Source organism: Haemaphysalis longicornis, unplaced genomic scaffold (assembly GCF_048455015.1).
Source record: "Haemaphysalis longicornis isolate Haplotype H1 unplaced genomic scaffold, Haemaphysalis longicornis Haplotype H1 scaffold_12, whole genome shotgun sequence".
NCBI classification, from domain to species: Eukaryota; Metazoa; Arthropoda; class Arachnida; order Ixodida; family Ixodidae; genus Haemaphysalis; species Haemaphysalis longicornis.
In genome coordinates this window covers 46,442,472-46,465,539 of record NW_027526225.1, presented here as the reverse complement: position 1 = coordinate 46,465,539, position 23,068 = coordinate 46,442,472, and the positions used below count along the sequence as shown (strand labels likewise).

The 23,068-nt window shown below is 43.6% G+C and overlaps 2 protein-coding genes across 2 annotated transcripts in view; one reads left to right on the top strand and one right to left on the bottom strand.

Moving 5' to 3' along the window:
• LOC144162599 (uncharacterized) overlaps positions 1-23,068 on the bottom strand; it is a 149,668-nt gene that overhangs the window by 95,859 nt on the left and 30,741 nt on the right. The window lies entirely within an intron of this gene.
• On the top strand, positions 532-21,592 carry LOC144161941 (uncharacterized). Its single transcript, XM_077692496.1, has 9 exons — positions 532-752; positions 4,304-4,428; positions 6,289-6,417; positions 8,173-8,271; positions 9,344-9,419; positions 11,906-12,027; positions 16,293-16,402; positions 18,068-18,136; positions 20,789-21,592. The coding sequence occupies exons 1-9, from the start codon at positions 734-736 to the stop codon at positions 20,964-20,966; spliced, it is 927 nt and encodes a 308-aa protein (XP_077548622.1). The 5' UTR covers positions 532-733; the 3' UTR covers positions 20,967-21,592.

Sequence of the window (23,068 nt, the reverse complement as noted above, 5' to 3'; positions counted from 1 at the left end):
CGGCATCGCCCGCCCTGGTGGCAGGCTAGCAGACGCACTAGCGTACGGGCTCAGCCTTTGCCAAGTTTTCCGCAAATAAAGATTATTATTATTATTATTATTATTATTATTATTATTATTATTATTATTATTATTATTATTATTATTATTATTATCATTATTATTATTATTATTATTGTTGTTGTTGTTGTTGTAATTGAATTGTAATTTTTGATTCCACACTAGAGGTTCCTGATTCAACAGCTTTCCATCACTATCGATTCCGTGCCTCGAATAACGATTTCCGTGCAGTTTCGAACGCCGTGCCAAGCACGGTACCAAAGAAGGAGTAGTGGCAGAATTGGCATCATGCTTGTTTTATGCTGAAGTTGTGATCGGGACCTTTACTTTTTTGAAGCGTTATGCGCTAAATTGCGGTGACCGGTGATTATTCTGGATTCTAGCGAACGATAAATACACCATTCTAGAACAAATTATTCTACTTTACGCGGCCTAATGCGTGTATGAACCACTGCGACAACGAAAACCAGACCGTCTGCTCCCGCGTGTCGAGCTCGCAAGCTGGTTTCAAAACCCGCGCGCGCACTGACGTTTTTTGCTTCCGCACGCCCCGCCTCCAGCGATTGGTCGGCATTGCAGTACAAAAAAGTGCGCGGTTGCACGGGCTTTTGCCGCAGGAACCCGGCTTGTTCGATGTGACAGTCTTCGACTCTCTCAAAGTGTATCAGGTATTATGGAAGCCGCCATCAAAGGTAAGCATACCAGCGGGAAATTGCTACTGCCTCTTGTTGTGAAGACGACCCTAGCTAGCCCTGCAACGTTGGGATAATCGTATCGCAGCCGGTTGTGCCGACACTCGCCGACTCGCCTCATGTGTCGTTGGGCTCGGTTCAAATTTTCGCTGTTGGACGTTCGTGTCACCACAAGCGTATGAAAGGACAGCGTGCTGTCGCTTGTGACAGTCGCTCAATGCGCTGAGACGGTCGCGCTTTGGGGTTGATATCGCTTCACGGATGCACTGTTTGGCGCCCACTTTGAGCGGTAAACTTGCACGCACGTTGTTAGATGTGTCGTCCAGTGAAATAAAGCTATGCCCGTTGCGCGCGTTTTTTGAAGTTCGCTTAGATTAGTGAGCTTGTCATCATTTTTCACACGTTGCCAACTCAGCAGTTTAACGGGGAGGCCCTAGTAAGCGTCGCCAAATCGCCCCCATCACATCCGGCAACCCATGTCACACCCCCCAACTGTCAAAACCACCTCCGCTCACTGATTAGCCAGCGTCACTGTTAATGACTGATCACTAATAGTAGTTACAGATTGGAAGATGTAACTCTAGTGGTGTCTACGTGTAGACGAAGCCTCAGTTAATCGTTAATAGTGACTGTAGTCAGTAAACGTTTGGCAGAGAACACTGCACTACCTTTGAGTAGAAAAAAATGTGCCGCCATTGGCAACGGTCTAATTATTAGCCATTTGTATTACACTGGCTTATCGCAGACCGTCCATTCACTCGGTCGCCTTCATTTAATGTTGTAGTAAACTTCATTTTTCCCTTCAATGTTAGAGGGTTGGACAATGAACGATATTGTCCCCATTTCAGGTATCTTCATGAATTGAATAACATCTCTTGCAATAGAACCAGTCTCCCTCCATTAAGTGTCCACATGATGTTGTGTTGAAAGCAAGTTAAACTTTTTCCCAAGACCTGTTACAGGCTGTATGGTACGTGAGCGTGGTGACTTTCATTGTTTTAGCTGTCAGCTGGTCTTGTTAAAAGATCCCCACTTGAATGGAACACCATTGACTACACAATGTGCAGAGAATGTTGTAAAGTCACACAGACCGGTAGGTTACCACGAGTGCATGAATGGGAAGTTTGTTCTCACTGACGATGTGAAATCGTTAGTGACTTGTGTTTCGAAACCTGTGACTATCGTTGCTTCGGGGAAAAAACTTCGTCACCTCAAGCTGTTTATAATTAAAAACCAGTGTTTATATGTAAACCGAGAAAATGGGTACCTGCATCTTAAATAATCGTGGTTAACTAAATCTTAAAACGCTGTGAATTTTTAAACATAGTGCAGTAGGTCAGCATGTTTAGAGTGCCAACCGATCTCGGCCCGAGCTTTTCAATACACAGAACTTGCAAAACTTTGCTTCAGAACCGGGGCTTCAGAATACAAGATTTTTTAAACATTTACGTAGTAATGCAACTTAATAAAACCAAGTTGGCTTTTCAAATTAGCAAACATTAAATTGGGTAGTGTGTACTTAGGTTTCCATGGTTTTTCTTTTATGACTTATGGCATCAGTTACAAGCACTTGAGTGCAAGTACTTCAACTTTCTGTCGACACATGGGGGAGGCTATTCCCCCTTCCCCTTGCCTCTTCCTGTTCACCCATAGTAATGGGGGTGGGGTGGGCTAGCCACGGACTGGGTTTTGATAAATTGCTCACTGATGCCTGTGCAACTCGACAGCTTTCAATTGACAATTGAATGCTGACCCTCAAGTGCTCCCTATGTCTTTGCAATGGGACGCGTTGGATAGACAATTGGTTCAACAGTCTTTGGAAGTCCTTTGAAACGGCCGTGCTAAGATACTTCAGGCTCATGAACTTGATTAAACGCAGTCCATCGAGAATGACGTAACTGATTTTTCTATTGGGAATTCTTGGGTCACATTGTAAAAACTGGCTCTTCACGGAGAGTTTTCATATTGGGCATAATGTTCTAACAGAAAGCGTTAACGCGTGTACTCTTGTTTAGGGCTTTTTCCTGTTGTAACATAGGCAGCATCAAGAGCTTGACGGAAGTCATTCTGTTACATGCGTCTTTGCCTTTGAAGGGAAAGTGATTGACGGAACGATAGTGGGAGCAAGATGTCAAAAAGTACAGCTTTTGGTGCAAATTGCAACAATAGTGCAAAAACTTGGAATCCATATACAGTGTGAGTTGCAGCGTTTAGTTTTCGATTCTCGTTGAATTTTTTTCTCTACTTGCTCTAGCTGTAGGTTTGATATCCATCAGCTGCATTTCTGAGAAGGGCTGCGGCCATTACAACGTGGTGTTTAGCAAACACTGAGCGAGAATGAGCGAATGGTTCAAGAATGGGACAGAGCGAAAAAAAAGAAGATAAAGAATGAGATTTCAATGGCGTGCGCCACCTCACTTTTATTTTTGCTTTCTCTTAATACTTGCAGTGTTGCGAAGTTATGTATTACGACTGACGCAGAGGCTCAGAGTTGTCCCCTTCTTGAACAGGAAACCTGGGTTGTACGAATCAGACCTCTGTTATTCAAGAACAGTCGTTTGGTTCTCGAACTCAGCTCTTAGGGTTGAAGTTGTTTTGCAGTGAACACACGTTGTTTTAAGAACTCGAACGTATTGGAATATAATGGAAAGTTTTCAAATTGTATTTGGGGCCCTCAGAATTTCTATTAACACCAAGAACCTTCTGCCATACATATTTTTTTCAGCTTCTGTGTAGGGTGGACTTCTGACTATGCTCTCCTAATTCCTCAGGGTTGAGTATCTACACAGCACAAGTCCTTAGCCTGAGATGCGCATTGTAGAATAAGTAGCCTGGCAATGGAAGCTGCAGGTTTGAAAGTAGCTTTTCTTTCTTCGAGAAAAAAAAAAGAAAAATTGGAAAAATAATAAATGGGAAAGTAAATTAAGGAAAATGGGCTTTCCATTGCACTGTGTTGGCGAGTGACTGGTGCGTTCTCTGCCTAGTCATTTTTTTGTTTTCAGCTCTGTCGCACTGTTGCACGAAAAAATCATCCTGTATTACGAACTACTAGTTAATTTTCAAAAAAATATGGTTGTGTAACCAGGTAAAAATTTTTTTTTGATTCGATGTTCATGAAAAACCAAATGGCAAAAAAGCAGATCCGTTTCATTACCTGCCGGTCGGCAAGAAAGTAGGCTATTAATGTGCCTGTTTCAGAGCTGCATCATTGTGCAATGCAGGCCATATCACCTCTGTGTCAATCGGTGGCAACAGGTGCGGCAATATGTGAGAAATATCAAATTTGGAAGCGGGGATTACGATTGGTTTGGTTTCTGTCAAGGCATGAAGATCATGCCTTGTAGAATTGGTTATCATGCCTTATTTAATTGATCGGTCGTACCTTACGGCATTGATTCCACCCAATTTTTCTGCTCAATCTTTCTTTTGAGTCCATGTACGTTTGTATGGTTGCACAAGGAGTAAATGAAAACAAAGAAACAAGGAAACAAGACAGTCGCTCAGGATTCGACCCTCTTGGGAGTATTGCTCATTTTAATGACTTGTTTCAGCCGCAACGATCGGCTGGTCCGAAGAGGACTTTGACAGCCGTCCCGGTTTCGTGTCCATTCTCGAGAAGCTGAAGGCCAAGTCGAAGGACTGTCTCTCCAGTGAGGCTAAGAAAAGGCTGGCAAAGGTGAGAGCACGAACAGCTGTACCACCATTCCTTGCCCTCGCCAGAGTCCTTCAATGCTTCTCTGGTCATGAAACTCCTGGCCAAGTTTCGTACGCGGACAAAGGCTACCGCGAGTGGCGCCACCGCAGATCGGAGGGCATCGGGCGGCCGCCGCTGCTCTGTAGCTAGACCGGCAGGCGGGAACGCAGTAGCTGCATGCCCGTTCGCGCCACATTTTTTCGCCACTCGCGAAATGACGAGTCCATTTGAGCGGCCCACGACACGTAAAGCGAAAGCGCACTGCTGATAAGGCGGCGAGCGTCTGTTTTATCTTACTGCGTGGTTCGTTCCCTGCCAAACGGGCTCTGACCATGCCCCCGGCTGTCCTCCGATCAACACCAGCGGCGCGGCGCGGCAGCGTACGAAGCTCTCCCATAGCGTGATGGCGAAATTTCATGACCATAAAGGCATTGAAGGACTCTGCCCTCGCCTTGAAGTAAAGGAGTTTTTTTTTTTGTTGTTGCCTTTCCCTACAGGGAAAGGCAACAAATCAACTTGTGATCAACTTGAGCACGGCTATTTTCTCACCAGGGTGTACTGCTGGGCGAGCTGGTGGTTCATTTAATAAAAAAAAAAAAGTTACAGTGCGTACAGAAACAAGGACACGAAGATAAGACGGGACGGGTGCAGACTTGCAAATAAATTTATTACGAAGAAACTTGCTCCTTTTGCACGCGCCTATTATGTTAACGACACGAGAAACAAAAGATTAGCAGGGTGGCAATCATGTTGTCACAAAAAGAGATTGATTTTCTTTCTAACATACGGTGTACATCAGATATGGCATAGCCTGGTGTCTTTATGGGTTGTGCCAAGTGCGGGAACGCAGTTTGATGTGGTGCATGTTTTTCTTGGTTTTCGGGGTCCATTTTTAGTTTTGTCTTGTATTTTCTCTGTTGTTAACATGATAGGTGTGTATAAATGGTGCAAGTTTCTTCATAACAAATTGAGTTGGAAGTCAGTGCTGGTCCCGTCTTTTCTTTTCCTCGTGCCTTTGTTCCTTTTCCTGCTGTAGCTACTATTCTTAAAATTTTTGACAAACTTGGTTTGAGAGAGGTGTCGCCTCAGCTTAGCTCCCACACAACTGAAAACACTCCCCAACCCCCAAAAGTATGTTAAGTACAGAAAGTTGGGCTAATTGGTTGTATGATACTGGGGATGTATTAGTGCTGAAAGTTGAGGCACGAAAAATAAATAGTAGGGATGAGTGTTAGTCCCATGTGTTCTTTTTTTATGCCCAGCCTGTCAGCGCTAATACAATGTCTTCAGTACGAAAGGTAAAATCCTTAGCTTCTGCTGTAGAACGATGTCAAAATGTGAGGATTGCTAACAATCTCCCCGGCCCCCTTGGCCTTTCAAAGTGCAGTGTTAATGGGGGAGGTGGCAAGTAAAACTATTTTTTTATATTTACAAAAAAAATTTAATCAAATGAAGGGCATTAATGTAGTCAGCTGTCCTGATAACAAAAGTGAAATGGGTTGAAGGCTATCTTTTATACTTCCTGAGTTACAAGACTAATTACCTTCACAAGTCATCTTCAGACTAGTAATTAATTAGGAAAAAATTTGGCCGTATTTGTAGGGCAGTGCATTCATAAACGTCTATCTTGTGCACGGAAGCTGTTAGAATATTTTTATTACGTTTGGGCATAAAAAAAGAAACAGAAAGGTCTTCTTTTGACATCGCATAACAATTTTTTTTGTGTGCCTGTACCCTTTGATGGCTGCACATTTTAGATACCTGTACTGTTGCCAGCATAACTCTCAATGCGAATCGTATCTGCCGTCCTCACAGACGTTCTTATTTTTTCATTCTCAAAAGGTGCGGGCTGAGATGAGGGCGAATCAAGAAAGGTGGCTGCAAGCGTCCATTCTGAAATACGCTTTGAAGGATGTCAAGCACTTGGCCCAGGATCCCCTAATGGAAAGTGAACCCAAGTGGAGTGAAGACGTAGGTGATTTGATTCACACGTTTTTGATTCACACCTTAATTCACACTTCATTCACTGGGGAGTGCTTGTCGCTGCCTAGTTTTTAGGGCAATTTTCTGTTGAGTGCCTACTCTATTTGAAAAATGATTAGTTCATTCTAGGAAGCCAACAGTTGCGGGTACCCAAAAGGCGTTGGAGAGGAGGGGGGGGGGGGGGAACCTTGTCAATGCTTGACCTAGGAAAAGAACAATGAAAGTTCGAATAATGCAGTAACGTTTCGTGATCGTTTCGACAGGGGAATGTTGGGGGAAGTGGTTATAGGAGTTAAGTTAAATTTCTTAAGGGATAAGTCTAATTAGTTCACAAGATAATTAGAGATAATTAGCCATTTTTGGTCAAACAATGGACAAAACAGTGCTGGTCATAAAACTGTGATTTTTATATTTTTCAATACTACTATGAACCCTGGTAAGTGCAATAATCGAAGCAGTTTTTTGATGCATTGCTGGGAACTAATTTTAAAGCTCATTAAACCTCGTTGGCAGCAGTGGCAAGGAACCATTTTGGGTGCCCATTTTAAACACCGAAGTTTAATTAGCTGTAAAATTATTCCAGGCGTTGCATCAAAAAACTGCTTCGATTATTGCACTCACCAGGGTTCATAGTATTGGAAAATATAAAAATGACAGTTTTTTGACCAGCACTGTTTTGTCTGTTGTGTGACCAAAAATGGCTAATTAGTAATTATCTCTAATTATCTTGTGAACTAATTGACCAGCTGGAAAAAAAATGGTATATTTCAAATCAGTGGGAAAAAAGCAGCAAGACTGACACGTTTCACAAAGTTTACTTGAAAATTAAAAGAAGTTGTTTTAAGGCCAATGTGTCACCACAAACAAGCTTCTTTCATGGCTGGGACAGAGTTGAGTGAGGTTAAAGGCTAGCTCTTTCAGGTTGCACAAAGTTGTACGTAATCATCGTGGTCCCTTTAAGCAGGTTTTAACTGGCCTTCCTCAAGCGCGAGTTACAAATGACTCAGTTAAAGAGAAAATTCTCATTTGGCAGTACATGAAACCTTAGCTAGACTAAGGTTTCTTTTCTTACTCTCGAAAAATCATTTTAAAATAGACACCTCTCAATACTTAGTACCACTACGAGGCAGAACCCTAAGACGTACACATGAACATATTTTCTGGATCTCTCAACTACACATTAATGCATACGCCAATTCATTTTTCCCCCGAACACTAAAAGAATGGAACGCACTACCAACAACCGTTATCCAGAGTGACTCTGTAACACAGTTTGAGGACAAATTGAAGCGAGTGATGTCCTAAGCAAGAAGTGCATTGTGAAAAAAAATTCTATCAAAATGGTTGTGTTCGTTTGTTTATAGATATTACTGTTAGGTGTGCTCTGTTATACTTCTGCGGTGTTAAATTCATACATATTTTCAAGTAACAATACGGATGTATAGTTTGTATACACTCTGTTTAACGTATTTCCTTGTTGTTCTTCGATTTGGGCTGTAACCCCACCCCTGTAACGGCCTCCGGGCCAACAGTGTGCCTAAATAAATAAATAAATAAATAAATTGACTAGCAATATGCAATATGCCCTCCATTTGGTGAGTTCTTACCCAGTTGGGGAAAACCTGGCAACATCGGGCAGTTTGAAGGAATTCTTTTCTTTTTGTTGTTGTGCCATGAAGCGTTTGTGAAGAACAAGCACTTTGGCCGTTTGGTTGCATGCTAACAGTGTTCTGCATTCATCAGTTCATGGCACAGCTCAGGTCCACCCAGCGAGCCGTCCTGCTCTCGGAAACCTCCATGGCAGCCATCTGTGGTCCGATCAAACGCATTGAAGTTTCAAAGGCAAGTTCAGCACCATTGCACGGATTCCCTGGGGTGTGGAGGAGTTGTGGGAAGTTGGACTCCGATTTACCGTATTTGCACGATTCTAACGTGCACCCTCTTTTGCTAAAAGTAGCCTGCAAATTTGGGCAGGCCCTACAATTGGGCTAAAAACCAAAATATCCTTCAAAGCAGCTGGCAGCATTGCTGCGGACACAGACTCCACCCACAATACAATCGAAAGCAATCTGTCAACATTATGGGAGTAAATTTTTGGTGCAACCACTCCTCAATGGGAATACCTTTGCCAGCTGTTGCACATTTTTTGTGCGGCTGCAATTAGCACGTCACGTCTAAAACTACTAACGTCAAGACTTTTTAAATTGCAAGCTATTTTGATGTTCCCCGTTAGTGTTTTTCATCGAATCAGGAGGGATTTTTACTGCCACAGTTGCACGCGTCAGATAAAACGTTTTCGGCCAGGTACATAGTGTCATGTATTCTGCGCTGTAGAATTGTCGTCACGATATTTTTAAAAATACTTTTGAGTAATTTACCTGCGTGTTACAATGAGGGTGGGGGGGATGCTATAATTGTAAAAATACAGTAATTTCCGTTTTTTTTTTTTAAGGGAAAACTTTCTTAGTGGGACCAATTGCATCTTGTAAAACTACTGCGTTTCCCTGTAGACGGGTTGGTCGATCGAAAAACTCTGATAAGATGTCTGGGCAGAGGGAGCGTGCGTGAAACTGCGCTTCGCTGATTGTTCAAAACGATTGCTTGAAAATCGCAAAGAAAAAGAACGGTTCCATACAAGACAATACATGCATCGATCACAAAGAAAGAGTACAGTAGTGTACTTTCATCTCATAAACCACGCATTGGAATACATTTAGATTGTTCGTCGATGTGTTTACTTGGTACGTGAAAAATTGTCGCATGGGTTCGCTCTTCGTTTGCTACTAGGTAGGTTTGGCGATCAATTGCACCCACTTTTAGGGATGGTTTTCGTGCACTTTTGACGCAGTTTCGATGGGAGAAAGCTTTCACGCCTCTCTCATCTTTTAGAATGTTTTTTTTGTTGTTGTTTCAGGACTTCATGGACGCCTTGCACCGTTCGTTGCACCACCAACTGCTGCTGTACACATCCAAGATACGCCAACATGTGGGTGAGTGTTTTAAGGCAACAGTTTTAAGGGCCTCGTTGTGTGAAAAACCAGCATTGTTGTCCAGCGTGGAAACTGCTGTAAAAAGTAGATAAAAACACTTTGGGGTTCATATCGAAATTCACTCTGGGTTGTCACATAGTAGAAATGGAGTACATAACCACCACCACCACACTACTTCAGCATGCTGCCAATGGTCGAACAAAAGTTCGCCTAGCGTGTGCAGCACTGACGCCAGGTGACTGTAACAGCAGCCCAGCCGCAGAGAACTCTATTTCTACGAAAGCCGTGGCGTGATGGCTCATCTGTATGCCTGTTGGAAGTGATTCACGCCAAAGGACGGCGAAATGAAAGCAAAGATAGACAAATGCAGGCCAGGAGGGAAGCAGTCTTTGATGGGTATCACCAGGGGAAGCCATAATGCTTTCCCCTTCGAAGCACAAGAGCAGGCTAAAATGCCCCGACTCTTGTGGGTTCTGCTACCCGCCAACTCTAGCGTAGCGTACGCTAGCCGCTATGCTAAAACTCCCTAATATTGACAGTAGCTTGATTTGACTACGATCTTGTGCCTGATCTAGCCCTTGCCAGTTGGCTACTTCATGCTGTAAGCAAGGATGAGGCAAAAATTGTAAGGCCGAGTAGCTTTTGCATTTTACATTGTACTCCCATAAAAAAAAACTGAACAATTGCTAATTGCACTTGATGATGACAATGCACAATTGTACTTGAGATGCCAATGCTCCAGGCATTGCTAACGCCATCTTACTAACACCATATACATTACTAATGCCATTACTAACGCCATATACATATAGTTATACATTTTTTCGGTGGTCAAAGCCAAATGATTGCAGACCATACATAGAGCCCCTTACTTTTTGCGGTGAAACATTTCAGATTCTGCGATTCTAGATAGGGGAATCTGCAAAATTCCGTGACAACATTGAAACGGCATAAGGTACATGTAACAGTTCATTTATTATTAGGCACTTCAGACTCCTAACATGCTAGATTCTATTTACAGCTGAAGGAAGCTGGTGTGGCTGAGCACCTGGTGATGCTTTGTGCTTTCTTCACCAAGAGAATGGCATTGTGAGGCACGATGTCACCATAGCGACTGAATGACTTTTCTGCGTCAACAGAGTTGATTGGCACTGACAGGTATTTAAGGGCACTGGAAGAAAGTGTTGGAGTCGGTGTTCCATCCCAGCCCAGAAAGCCAGGACATCAAAATCTTCACCTGGATTTTCTTGTTTAGAAAGAAATTGTGCCAAGTCCCTTTTTGAGCTTTTGGGCAGACTTCAGGTACACTTGCCATTCAGCAGCTAGGGCTATAAATCCAGGAACGGCCCCAAACTCTGATCTCTTCTATAAGAGACACCCAACTTGCTGGGGATCCAAGCACCTCACACTCTTGAAGAACTTCCAAGTGTCAGAGTTCTTCTAGTATACTAGCGCCTTGCTAGCCGCTTTACTCATTGCACCCTTCATTTGTTTGCAATCTGACAGGCCTTGTCGTGTGCAATGTTCTCTTTCTGTGGCTATGGCTAAGCCCCTTGATTCGGGTGGAGGCCGCGCCACCTAGCCACTTTTATTATTTGATAAGGTAGGAATACGCAGATGCAAATTTAAATTTCCAACAGCAAAAACGTTGCAGACAAGTAATAGAAACCGTTTTGCTATTACTAATAGAAAATGCCACTTTTCTGCTACATTTCACCGAATATATCGTTTTGGGGATGTAGCGCCACACTTTTAGCATTTTTTTTGTAATTCTGCGAAAACACTATAATTCCGCGATTTTTCGCGGGATTGCGGAATTGCGGAAAGCTAGGGGCTCTAACCATACAGCGCAACTTTTCCTGAATTATTGTGAATTGTACTGAAACTGGTTTCTGAAGGCATGGAGCTTCAATATGTACCAGAGGGAAATCTGTCGCTGCAAATGTGTGCTGTCACGGCCATCATTATAACAGCTGACAGTGTTCATTTTGTACTTGGCTTGGCTTGACACTTGCCTTCTTATGGCTTCTCATGGAAAAGGCAACAACATGGGCAACATTTTGTTCTCTTGTTCAGGCTACAAGAAGCAGTTAACAATAATTACGGTTGTTGTGACCACAGGCAACGTTTGAGCTCGTTGGCAAGCCATGCCAAGTAATGCTGGAACATCTCTCCACAGTTTATGATGGCATGATCGTTGAAATGCGGCTCTTGTAGACACTGGTGCCAGACTTTCCTCTAGTGTTATTAGCATGAAACTTATGACATGACTAAAGGATGGGAAAAGATGAGGTTACAGCCAACGCAGAGAATGGATTCGGCTGACCAGTGGATGGCTACAACAATGGGTCAACAGGGATCGATGCATATCCTTGTGCCTATTAAGTGCGTGCACCAGTTAGTGTTAAGCCTAACTGGTGTAAAAACTACTCAAGGTAGCGTGCATCTCATTCGAGATGTTTCAGTTCTGTTGTTTTTGCTCCCAGGTCAGGCGTCACCGAGACTGGACTTGGCCATTGAGTTGAAACGCTCGGAAGTGGAGGAACTTCAAGACTCTAACTTGGAGCTGAGGCTGCGGAAAGCCCAGTGCGTGCTCCAGTATGAGAAGGTAGGCGCCAAAGTTTTGCGAGCATTCGTTGGCCATAGCAGTGGGCAATACAACACCGCTCCGGTATGACTGCTGCCTGATCAAGAGAACTGTAGAGGAGCTAAAAATTGGGCTGTTTGGTCAGTAATCTCAATTACGTTTTAGTAGTAGTAATAGTAGTAGCAGTATTAATAGTAATAACAATAATACTGTCTTATATTGTTTCAATATTATTGATATTATATCAGCGAATACAAGGTGGGCATTAAGAAGAGGTATATTTTAGATACAAAGGTACAAATACTGTTTGCAGGTACTGAAAATGTGGGCTTCGAATTGTCAATACAGTCAAACCTCAGTATAAGAGACACTTTTGCAAGAGACACTTGGTTATAAGAGACACTTAAATGAAGACTGGTTAGCTTTCCCAAGTTTGCCATGTTAGCAACATCCATGTCAGCACACATTTCCCAGGCCCTTTGAGTGTCTCTTGTACAAGCATATATAATTAACAACGTGCGATGACAAATGTTGAAATTTTGAATCAAGAAAAATTAAGATTTGTTTATTACGTTGAAAAGTTCCTGAAGTCAGGGATTGGCTGCCCTGCGGAGAAAAAAAGGAACAGATGTGCTTGAAACTCTCAAAACACTTTAGTGAGCTACCTGTGTGCTTCTAATAAATAGGCGTTGAAAATGCAAGCTTGTGACGTACACTGACCCTTAACTCAAATACATTTTGGTTTGTCACATTTTAGTGGTGCGTCTAGCTTGGAAACAGAAAGCAACAGCTCTTTGATAAGCTGAAGAAAATGCTTGAAACCTGGTGGCAAGTAGTGTCTTTACTATCAATTTACAAACCTGCATTGACGTACAATGTTACAAGTTTTGAAGGCCGATTTTTCAGAGCTTGTGGAGGGCCTCTGGTAACGCATGTGTAGACAGACAGGCTCGCAGATGGACAAACGACTCACCTAGAAACTTCTGGCCAATAGTTTTTTATCCTACGGCCAGAAAGCTCCACTTTCGCGTTCACAATTTCCATTGCGTGTGCGATAGGCGGAGCAAAATTTTTGGCGAAATTTTGAGCGCGGTGCTCATTTTCGCGTCACTCTGTAATGAGAGGGAGCAAAAGAGGAGCAGAGAACGACAGAGTGGAGGCAATGTGCCGAGAGCCTTTGTCGACCCCGTTGCCACGGAGATAATAAGTCGAAGCGTCGAGTGCCAGCCGTCTTGCAACACCCATTGTTGCTTGTACGTGTTGTAGAATAAAGTCTACAGCCAACGTAGGCGGCAAAGTAGAAGGATTGGAAGCGGCGACGATGAAAGTGCAATACTCGTGGCCAAAAAATTATCCCAGCTTTCACTGACTTGACTTTGTGAACGGTAGTGCTAACAGTGAGGCTCCCTGGCATTTCCAAATCGCAAAGCTAAGCTTCGGAGAACCTCTCAAAGCCAGCAAGTCGATTCCTGTTCGCGCCAGTTCAATTCTGCCGTGTTCCACTGCTCGCGCCATCTACTGGAAACTTCTGTTACTTTTGAACTTGGAACACTGCCACGAAGGAGCACTGCAGACGCTTTTTTTTTTTACAGCACATTTTTTTGTTTGCAATCGTCAGAATCAAGCAGCCCTGCATTCTTTAATTAAAAGAACAATGCCAATATCACCTGTGTATTGGTGTAATATGCCTAATGTTTTCTTTTTGCCCGACTTTGTTGACAAGTGTAAACATTGCCGCCGGTTTAGTAGATTAGAAACCCCTTGCCTACATCAGCGTCTCGTTCACGCATTCGTGCAACTTTCTGCACGTGTGCTGCTTGGCGCTTGCTCTCCTCCTCTCTACGCTATGACCTCTCCACATCGCTGCGACTGCGTTACCGCATTTCGTCCCGTGAAGGCCTCAACCAAGAACAGCTTCGCTGTTCAATTTTTTTTTAATGCGCATGCTTATTCGTTGCTGCTGGGCTTGTGTGAATAGTGGTAATTTAATTTGGAATATCTAGGTTATTTGCTTGTTATAAAATATAAAATTGCTCTAGATAGGATTAGAAGTCTGTGATAAAATTGGTGTCGTTTTGATCGGGACAAAGCAGCCTTTTCAGTGAACCAAACTTGTTTTTTTGGGCTCGTGGCCCCCTTATTAAGAAAGGGGTAAACATTGTACAATGGTCGACGAGAAAACGAGCGACTGAGATAGTGTGCAGCTGGGCTGTCTTATCTGGAGAGTGTTAACCCTTTTTTTTTATCTGGAATGTCGAAAGCGAAGCGCGAGGATAGAGTTGGCCCAACACCAAGGAGATAGGAGGAAATGCTGCAAAACCCCCGTCTTGTCGCACCTAGTTGCACGCTATCAGTGCGCTGCAGGAAAGCCTATGACAAAAGCAGTAAGTTTGGGTGGCTGTCGTAAGTGCGATACAGCCAATGCCTAATTCGTTGCAAAGGACATATTTTGCACATTTTTAGCAGGGCATTTTTCGCTCTTAGTGGGGCGTAACTTTATGTATCTGGTTCATCACTACAGCAAACAGTTCATTTTCGTTTCCCAACCAGACAATGCTCCAAACGGGCCATGAAGACAAAATGCAACTTTCTTAAATTTGAAAGAACTAGACTTCAATACTTCACTGAGCTCCAATCCAGCCCCCAGAGATGTTTTTCAACCGAAGAAACATATAACCCTTGAAAAAACTTCAAATTTCCTGCCACAGTGAAGTGTTATGGACAGGAGTGACGTCAGATGTGATACCAATGAAGACATCTTTATCGGTGCGTTAACTGCATGTCAGCATTAAAGTGATGCAATCAAACGAAACTGTAGGCTTCACACGATTGCAATCAAATGAAGCAATTGCCCAGTCATGTGTCTTAGCGGTGGTTTGCATCAGCGGCTGAGAATCACACAAACAAGATTCTGTGATGTCATAGAAAAGCTGATGGGGAGGGGCTAGGGAGTCGCCACTGCTTTGCATGTTTTGTTTAACATCTCCATTATTTGTTCAAAGTATGTGATACAAATAATGCCAGTGTTACCAGGACAAAGCAGTCTTTTAGGGGGCAAAGCACCTTATGGGCTCGGGCTGTCAGCGTCTCATGTTGCCGTTTGTTTTATTCTGATGTGATCACGGTACTAGAACACAGCGGCACTCATTTTCAAACGTCTCGCGCTACAACGTTTCATCTCCATGGGCAAAAACGTGTACTAAAAGAACACACTGGGACGCTCGTTTTTCGTTCGCGCTTGCTCGCTTGCTTCTGTTTTGCTCTGTACTCACTTTAATTTTAAAATTTGCAGTTCTCCGTTTCGAATTTCACTTCTCCTCCGTCTTCGTAGTAGGGATTGCACGTATATCGATAGCGCGTGCCGTGTGGCAAGGGAGACTTGCAATCTTTGAATACGCTGATACACTGCATGCTTTGCCCCTCCCCAGGTTTCGCGTTAGTGGAGGTGGCCCTTTTTTATTATTATTGTTATTGAATAATACTTGTATTTTGTCTCCGTGGCCCCTTTAAATACGCAGTTTCTCAATAGGGGCAGTTGATTCGAACCCTAATCGAATGTTTCGTTATTTGCGTCTACCGTATTTTCGGGCGTATGACCCGCCCCTGCATATAATCCGCACCAACACTTTCAGTCGGCCAGAAAAGGAAAAAAAAAATCCTCGCGTATTGCCCGCCGCACGTTTGATACAGGAAAGGCTGCACCTAAGCTACTGCTCAAGCAACACACCACGTACTATGTATACAGAAAAAGCGCACATTTAGCAAGTAGATATATATACACTGACTGCAATGCGAAAGTCGCAATTCAATCAGTTGCACTGCTCTCACTAGAGTTATCACTCGAGCCGCAGTCCTCACTGTTGTACACAAGCTCATCTTAGGTTCCGTCCATGTTGTTTATGATGCAGCATTTTTTGAAGCTTTTTTAGTGTTGGACAGTGAGGCTTAGTCAGTGTTACTGCGTAGAAGCTTCACGGCACAGCGCGCATTGCCGTGAAGCTGCACTGAAGGAAAAAAACCCTGCGTATTATCCGCACCCCTACTTTGCCACTGAAATTTTTGCATTTTTGGTGCGGGTTATGCGTGCGAAAATACAGTATATTCGAAAGTTTCGGATATTGACACACCGATAGTCTCCTCGTATCATCACCATATCAGCTCCCCAACATAAAAATCCGATTGATGCATGCAACTCCTCCATCACTCGTGGTCATATCTACCCTGTGTACTTATCGATGCCTTAGAAAGAGGAATTCAACGTTGTATTCTATTCTCTTTCTTTCCAGGAACTTCAGAGTCTGCTGGATCAGTGGGACGCAACGCCTGTGCTCTCCAAGTTGGGAATCGGAGTTCTCCGGGACCAGGTCCGGCTGCTCTCTCACCATGTGGCTATGAAGTAAGTGCGACAAAGCAGTGGCGACTCCAAAAATGGAGCGGACCTGCGGAGTGGTTGTGTGGTTCTGGCTGTAGGGCAAAGCAAAGATATGGATGACATTGGTGCCTGCAAAACCTCAACAGAAACCTTTTTTTTTTTACGAGAAGTGGAGCTATTGGTGGTGCTTGTGCTCGACTTTTGTTAGTACTGCCGTGCCAATTATGCTCGTACAAATTAAGCTCGTACCAGTTACGGTTTTCAGACTTAAGCAGCTCGAATACCGCGCATTCTAAATTCACACCCCAGCATTCTTTCTGTTAGCAAACGCAACCATATCGGATCACAAATTAAAAAAAATTGTTCAGGAAAGCTGGACTATGAAAACAAATCAGTGGGATGACCAAGTTCATTAATTGTCTTGATATGCTTACTGCCTCTGACTTGTACCTCTTGTTTTATTTTTAATCGAGGCAAGGTTTGTCCTGGTACTTTTAGATTTTGCTTTCATGTTTTTCAAGCCTATTACGTACACAGTTTTGGTTTCAGTTTCATTATTTTGTTTTTTGTTTGTGCTGTATGTTGTATTTTTGCAATTTTGTGTTATGTTCACCTTGTTTTTTTTTTTTAATGGAGGGGTGGCCTCTGTTCGGTGTTGCAACACGTTGTGCCTTCCTTTCCACAGTTTTTTTGGCTTTTGATGTAAAACTGGAAATAAGTCTGATCTGATCAATACCTGCAGTGAGAAAGAATTATGAAAGAAAATGGAGTGGAGCGATCTGCAATGTTCGCACGAACTGCAGCACATGTTCATACAGTGAACAACGCAGCATACAGAGAAGAAGGACATAAAGAAAAGCCAGAAAGAAAACTTGCAGTTGGGTTCGGATAAAGGAAGCCAGACTTGATAGAAAATAGCCAAAGACAAGCATTTTGGCAGATAACAGTAATGGGGTAATGCTGGGGCAATCTGCCTCGTCGTAAAAACTGCTGCTGCTGCTTCTTCGAGTGAGACCCCCGCTTCTCTCAGCATTTTTGAAATGTCATTTTGGTGAAATGAGTTGCTAAACGAAGGAAGAAATTATGTGCAGGAAAGAAGTATGCGCAGAATTTACCGCGTTTCCATACGAGCGATTCCAATTGGTGGGAAAAACTCGGGGGAATAAACTGTCATTTTGCTGGTCTCAAGTGGTGTGATTATGAACCTAGGTACCTGGCTTCTGAAATGAAGCTTTCAATTAAAAAATTACTCCCACCTCCCCTCGCGGGAACCCCTGTGTAGATGCGACACATAGGGGGTTCCGTTGTTGTTTCCGTTAGGTTGATTCTCCCATCGTGTGAAACGTGCCGTGAACCCCCTGCCGCGGCTATGACGCAACACAATCCAACACAATCCACTTTAATCCAATCCAATTCAATTCAAGCTAAGCCAATTCAATTGAATCCAATTCAGTGCCCCTCGCGAGAGAGTGTTCGCTATCGGAGAGGAGAGGGGGTGAGCGGCGGAGAGCGCAGCTCGCGCAACGAGGAGAATGGGGGAGGGGTGTGGACGGACAACAACGCCGTATAGAGGGACAAGGCGAGTGAATGAGATGCAGTCGCATCTAAAAACCTAAACTGTGCATTTTGTATGGCCTGTATGTAATGCTTAGAGAGTGTGAAGTAAGCTTTGTTGTGCCTCGCTTCCAGGCGAGCCCTCATCGACGAAAAGACGCAGCTCTACACACCGTCTCTGCGGCGCCTCTTCGAGAAGATCGAGTGAGTTCTTGCAAGTCTTTCACCCTTGTTCAGGGGGTCAGATTGGAACACACAAGGGCAGGTGGCTCGTCCAGCCAAATGGGCATGCCTCAGCTTGGTGGAAGGCATAACCTCCCCATTTTTCATTGTTGTCCTTGGAATGAAGGGGATTGGGAAGGCAGCTTACAGCATTGCGTCAATCAAAAGATGGCCTTGTTGGAATAGCAGTGTTGCTAGTTTTTATTAAGGCAAACTCCAGCGTCATTAGTTGCGTGTGAACAAATTGTGCCTACCGTTCTTTCAAAAGGCGCTGGAATGTTTGAGTGAGCTTAAATCGCCCAGTTCCTGTCGCTTTCATCGCTCAAAGCGGGAAGGAAGCTTTGGCTATGCCGTTATGTGGGTTAGGGTTATTACACGCTGAGCTTCCCCTAAGCCTGATCAGTGACTCTAGACTTCTAGTTTCCTTACGGCGGGGCAGAGTCAGTTTGGCTGCCACCTTAAGTACCGTATTTGTACTATTTTAACACGCACCTTTATTTTAATGAAAATAAGCATTCAAAAATACCGGCACGTCGCAATCGGACTCTAAACTCAAAAACCTCAGCCAAAACCGTCGACTCAAAACTGAAATGAAAGAGTTCAATGACGGATGGACGCTTCGTTTAAACACGACGTAACCATCTTGGCGGAAACTGAGGTAAATTAGGCAGCATCCCGTGCATAGGGCAACCCAGAGTCGTATCTCCGCGATTGGTAAGAACAAAGGGACCAACTACATTTTTACATGCAAAGCTTCACGGAAGAGCTTTAGCTGCCCACAGCATGTGCCAATTTATGTTCAGTTAAAGGTTTTGTGCAATTTTGAAGCATCTGTTAAGGGCCTCATTCTGTGTTGGTATAATCGGCGACAAGATTTTTTTGTGGTTCCCGGGTGCTGAATTTTACTGTGCGTTACAAACGGGGGCCCCTTAGAATCGTGCAAATACGGTACTACATTGCAGGGCCCTTGTAACATCATAGTGGTTCTCAGTAAGCGGAGGAATTTGAAATCCAAAAATTTTGGCGAGGCGGGAGCTGCAAAGCCTTTTGAATGACGCAAAGTTGAGTGTGGTACCTTCACAATCTTTGGAGCGATGACTTGCTCTGTTGTTTTATAAGTTTGGAGCTGCTGCTGCCAGCAAGCTGTGAAAAGGAATGTAGAACATTTGGTCACATTTTGCTGCTCCAATGCAGTGATCAACAATAATGAAGACGTGCTGCTACGTAGTACTCTTAATAATGCAGACGTGCTACTACATAGTACTCTTAATAATGCAGACATGCTACTACGTAGTACTCTTAATAATGAAGACATGCTACTACGTAGTACTCTTAGTAATGAAGATGTGCTGCTATGTAGTATTCTTAATAATGAATACGTGCTACTACGTAGTACTCTTAATAATGAAGACGTGCTGCTATGTAGTATTCTTAATAATGAAGACGTGCTACTACGTAGTACTCTTAATAATGAAGATGTGCTGCTATGTAGTACTTTTAATAAGGAAGACTTGCTGCTACGTAGTACTCTTAAAGGGGCAGTAAAGAATGAATGACTTTCGGTTTTAACTGGAAGATTATAATATTCAAAGCTGTTTCAGTTCTTGTTTGACAGAAAATGGTGGTTTGTTCGTTTAGATGCATAAATAAATAATTAGAGGGGTCATTTCTCCCTCATTTCTTTTCCTATTTTTACGGGATTCAAACGACGACGTCGTGCTACATGAAGAGTGCTACCCAAAAGGTTTATCAAGGGGAGGTGCTGCCACCTATGAGCTGCAGTAGAAACTACTCGCACGATTTTACAGCAAGGTGGCTGATGACCAGGATTGTCATTTAATCAATTGCGACAGTAATCTCGGAGTTTCGTCTCATTTATAAATAAACACGGAGAGCGAAAGGGGACAACAGCTCTCGCATTAACTTGAAAAAGTCTTGTGGTGACACAACCATGCAAAAACAATAGACTGAAATTGAAACTGAAACAATTTTTCACCACCAGTAAGATTTTTTTCAGTAAGGAATCTGCTTCATAATGTTCAAGCACAACCGATAACATGTACACGTAACTCCCACATACATTTTATTTGCATTTGCCGTACCTGCTTTCGGGTTTGTTCCGGAAAACTGGCTTAGAAAAACTCCACTAATCCCATTTTACCATTCACAATTTGCAACGTCGCAAATCGTTGCGGGAAAGTGTATGAGGCAGTGATGCCTGTTTTCACGTTTTTGGCATTTCTTGTGTTTAAGGGCCATCAAAACAAAATACATAAAACTTTGCTTAATTATGAAAGGACTAGCCTTTGGTAGCTCACTCAGCTCCTTTTCAGCCAGGAGATACGTTTTTTTTTTAACCGAAAAAAAAATAAAATAAATGTAAAACGCTCAAATTTCATGTTACAGGAACGTATTATAGATAGGAGTGATATAATGTCGGCCAGCACTAAAAGCATAGTTATCAGTAACTGAATCGTGGTGCAGTAATCCACCAACAGAAGCTGACTTGTTTCTACTCTGCCACTGACTCAGTGGTGCCCCAGTGTCACCCTAGGGCAACACTGGGTTCTGAAGCTTTGTGTGAACCTCCTCGTGTGTTCCTCTGGGGTAACAACGGGTCGCTCTGCTGCGCAGGCTTCAGCTGGACCGGCAGATAAACGAGACCAGGTTGGGAATACACCGGGACAAAGAAAGGTTGGATGCCTTCAGGGAGGCCTGGTGCCCAGAAATGAAGGATCTCCTCGATGAATACCGAGCTGCTAACCGGGACCTACAGTGTATACGCCGTGGCCTACAGTGCTGCACCAAGTGATAGCAATTGCCCATGGAGATAATGTCGAGTGGGATGCCCAGCTTGTAAACTTGCCTGTTGTTCCTTTCTTCGTCCGAGTATGGCAGTGAGTTGCCAAGAAGAACATTGAATAAAGTGTGCGTGAGTTTCGCATAATACTGTTCCTGTTGGGTTGGGAGTCTTGCTGGCTGGACCAAAGAGCTCTAAAACTTCGAATTTAGGCAATTTCGCTTTAATATTTCGTGCACAGAGCCCCATTCACAAACTTAGCCGTAGTGTTGGTGTGAATGACTGAGTGTGGCAGAGTGTTCTCAAGCAGGACGTTGAATAGCGTGCGAGTTTTTATTACTGCAGTTCCTTTTGGCTCGGGAGTTTTACTGGCTCAACCAAACGGCTTTGAAACTTTGAATTCAGGCAATGTTGCTTTAAAAGAAGCCTGAATTTGGAGGAATGCTGAAGCTTAAAGGCATATTCACCTGCTTTCGTACATCACAGTATCAAAAATATCGATGTACCCGCCGGCAGCAGCGAGTAGCGATTGTTTGAATAGGCAGCGAGTACTGAAATGGTAAACCTCGGCATTTTTCCCACCCTATGCTTCCCCATGCTACGACTAGTGCTGTCACAAATAAAAGAAGGTGAAAGAGGATTTATAAAGGTTGTTTACCCATTTTTTTTGTGGTGGAAGTTTGCAGAGCACCTGAAGATGGGAGGCTAAGGTTCTTTTGGCAACGGCATGCCTTGGCGGCTTGCAAATTTAACCAAGAAAGCTACCTCACATGGATTCAGTCTTGTCTTGCCACGGTGTGCAAGTGCGTCGAAAGACTTGCACCAGTGCGGAATCTACAATCATTTCTTGCTGCAATTGGCAAGAGTACACTGTTGTCGCAGCCAACTAGGTAACCGAGCCAGTGGTTCATCTTGCCGTTGAACGTGCTAAGCAGTCCTCCCGGATTTGCTGAACGCGTTCAGAAAGTTCACACACGCATAGAACCCCTTTTGTGCTAAAGTGTGCGAATAGGGGATATGTGCCCTCTTCCATAGTAAGGCAGATTGCGTCATCATGCCTTTTCATGCGCTACCTCCCATTCATTGTGCCTGCCATGTGCCCAAATGCTTTGTTATTGGGTGACGTGGTGTTAGCACTCAAGTTTGCAGTGAGCACCTTTGGGGAGGTGCCTTGTCTACCGAATCAGAGCTAACGTTTGTCGGTAGTAACACTCAAAAAGTTAATTCAGTTTTATTAGCAAGTTCGAGCGATGATGATGGTGATGATTGCTAGGGGTATCCTTTTGTAGCGGGGTAACGACGTGTCATCTTACCAAAAAAATAAAATTAATACATCTATGTTTTATACGCTTCGTTTAATACTAGCGCTGCTCTTAGGGCAGGTGCAAAATACTTATTTTTTCTATTACAGGTGGTAGCTGTCCTAGGCAATATTCCACTCTGTTTTTCATCTGCCAGCATTCTAATCTTCTCTTCGTTGCCTGGACAGCCTTGAAGTTAACTCCCTCTGTGCTACCCTTAAATCCTAGGGCTTCTGGAAGCCGAATATTTCCCACATGTAGATTTGGATAGATACACTCGCATTCCGAAACTATGTGCCGCATAGTTTTTGCTTCTTTTCCGCAGACCACGCATAACCCCATCTGCTTGAGGAGACGCCAGCTTGATTTCACACCCCCTTGTGGAAATGCTTGTAGATTGCAATTCTAGCCAACAGCAAGAAAAGAAGTAAAACTGCATGAAACAAATGGTCAGTGTGCGTGTGAGAAGTTCACAATGAGACTTTGATGTCTTGGCCCTGAGCTTCCCTCGTGTGAATGCTGTCTCGCTGAAAAAGCAGTCGGTGCACATGAGCTACAGAGCCGCGCTGTAAGGTGCTTGTATCGCACCAGCTGTGTCCATATATAGAAAAGTGTTCACCAAACTTTGTGCGTACACCATGTTATATTAAAATATGAAGTGCCGGAGGTGATCGGATGGTCGAAGGGAGAGGGTGTTGAAGTAAGGAGGAGGGGAGCCACCTTTTCGATTTGCAAACCCCCCTCCCCCCCAGCCCCGCACCTCAAAAGAACTGGGGCATTAGTCTATAATAGCTCAGTTGTTAGAAATATCCC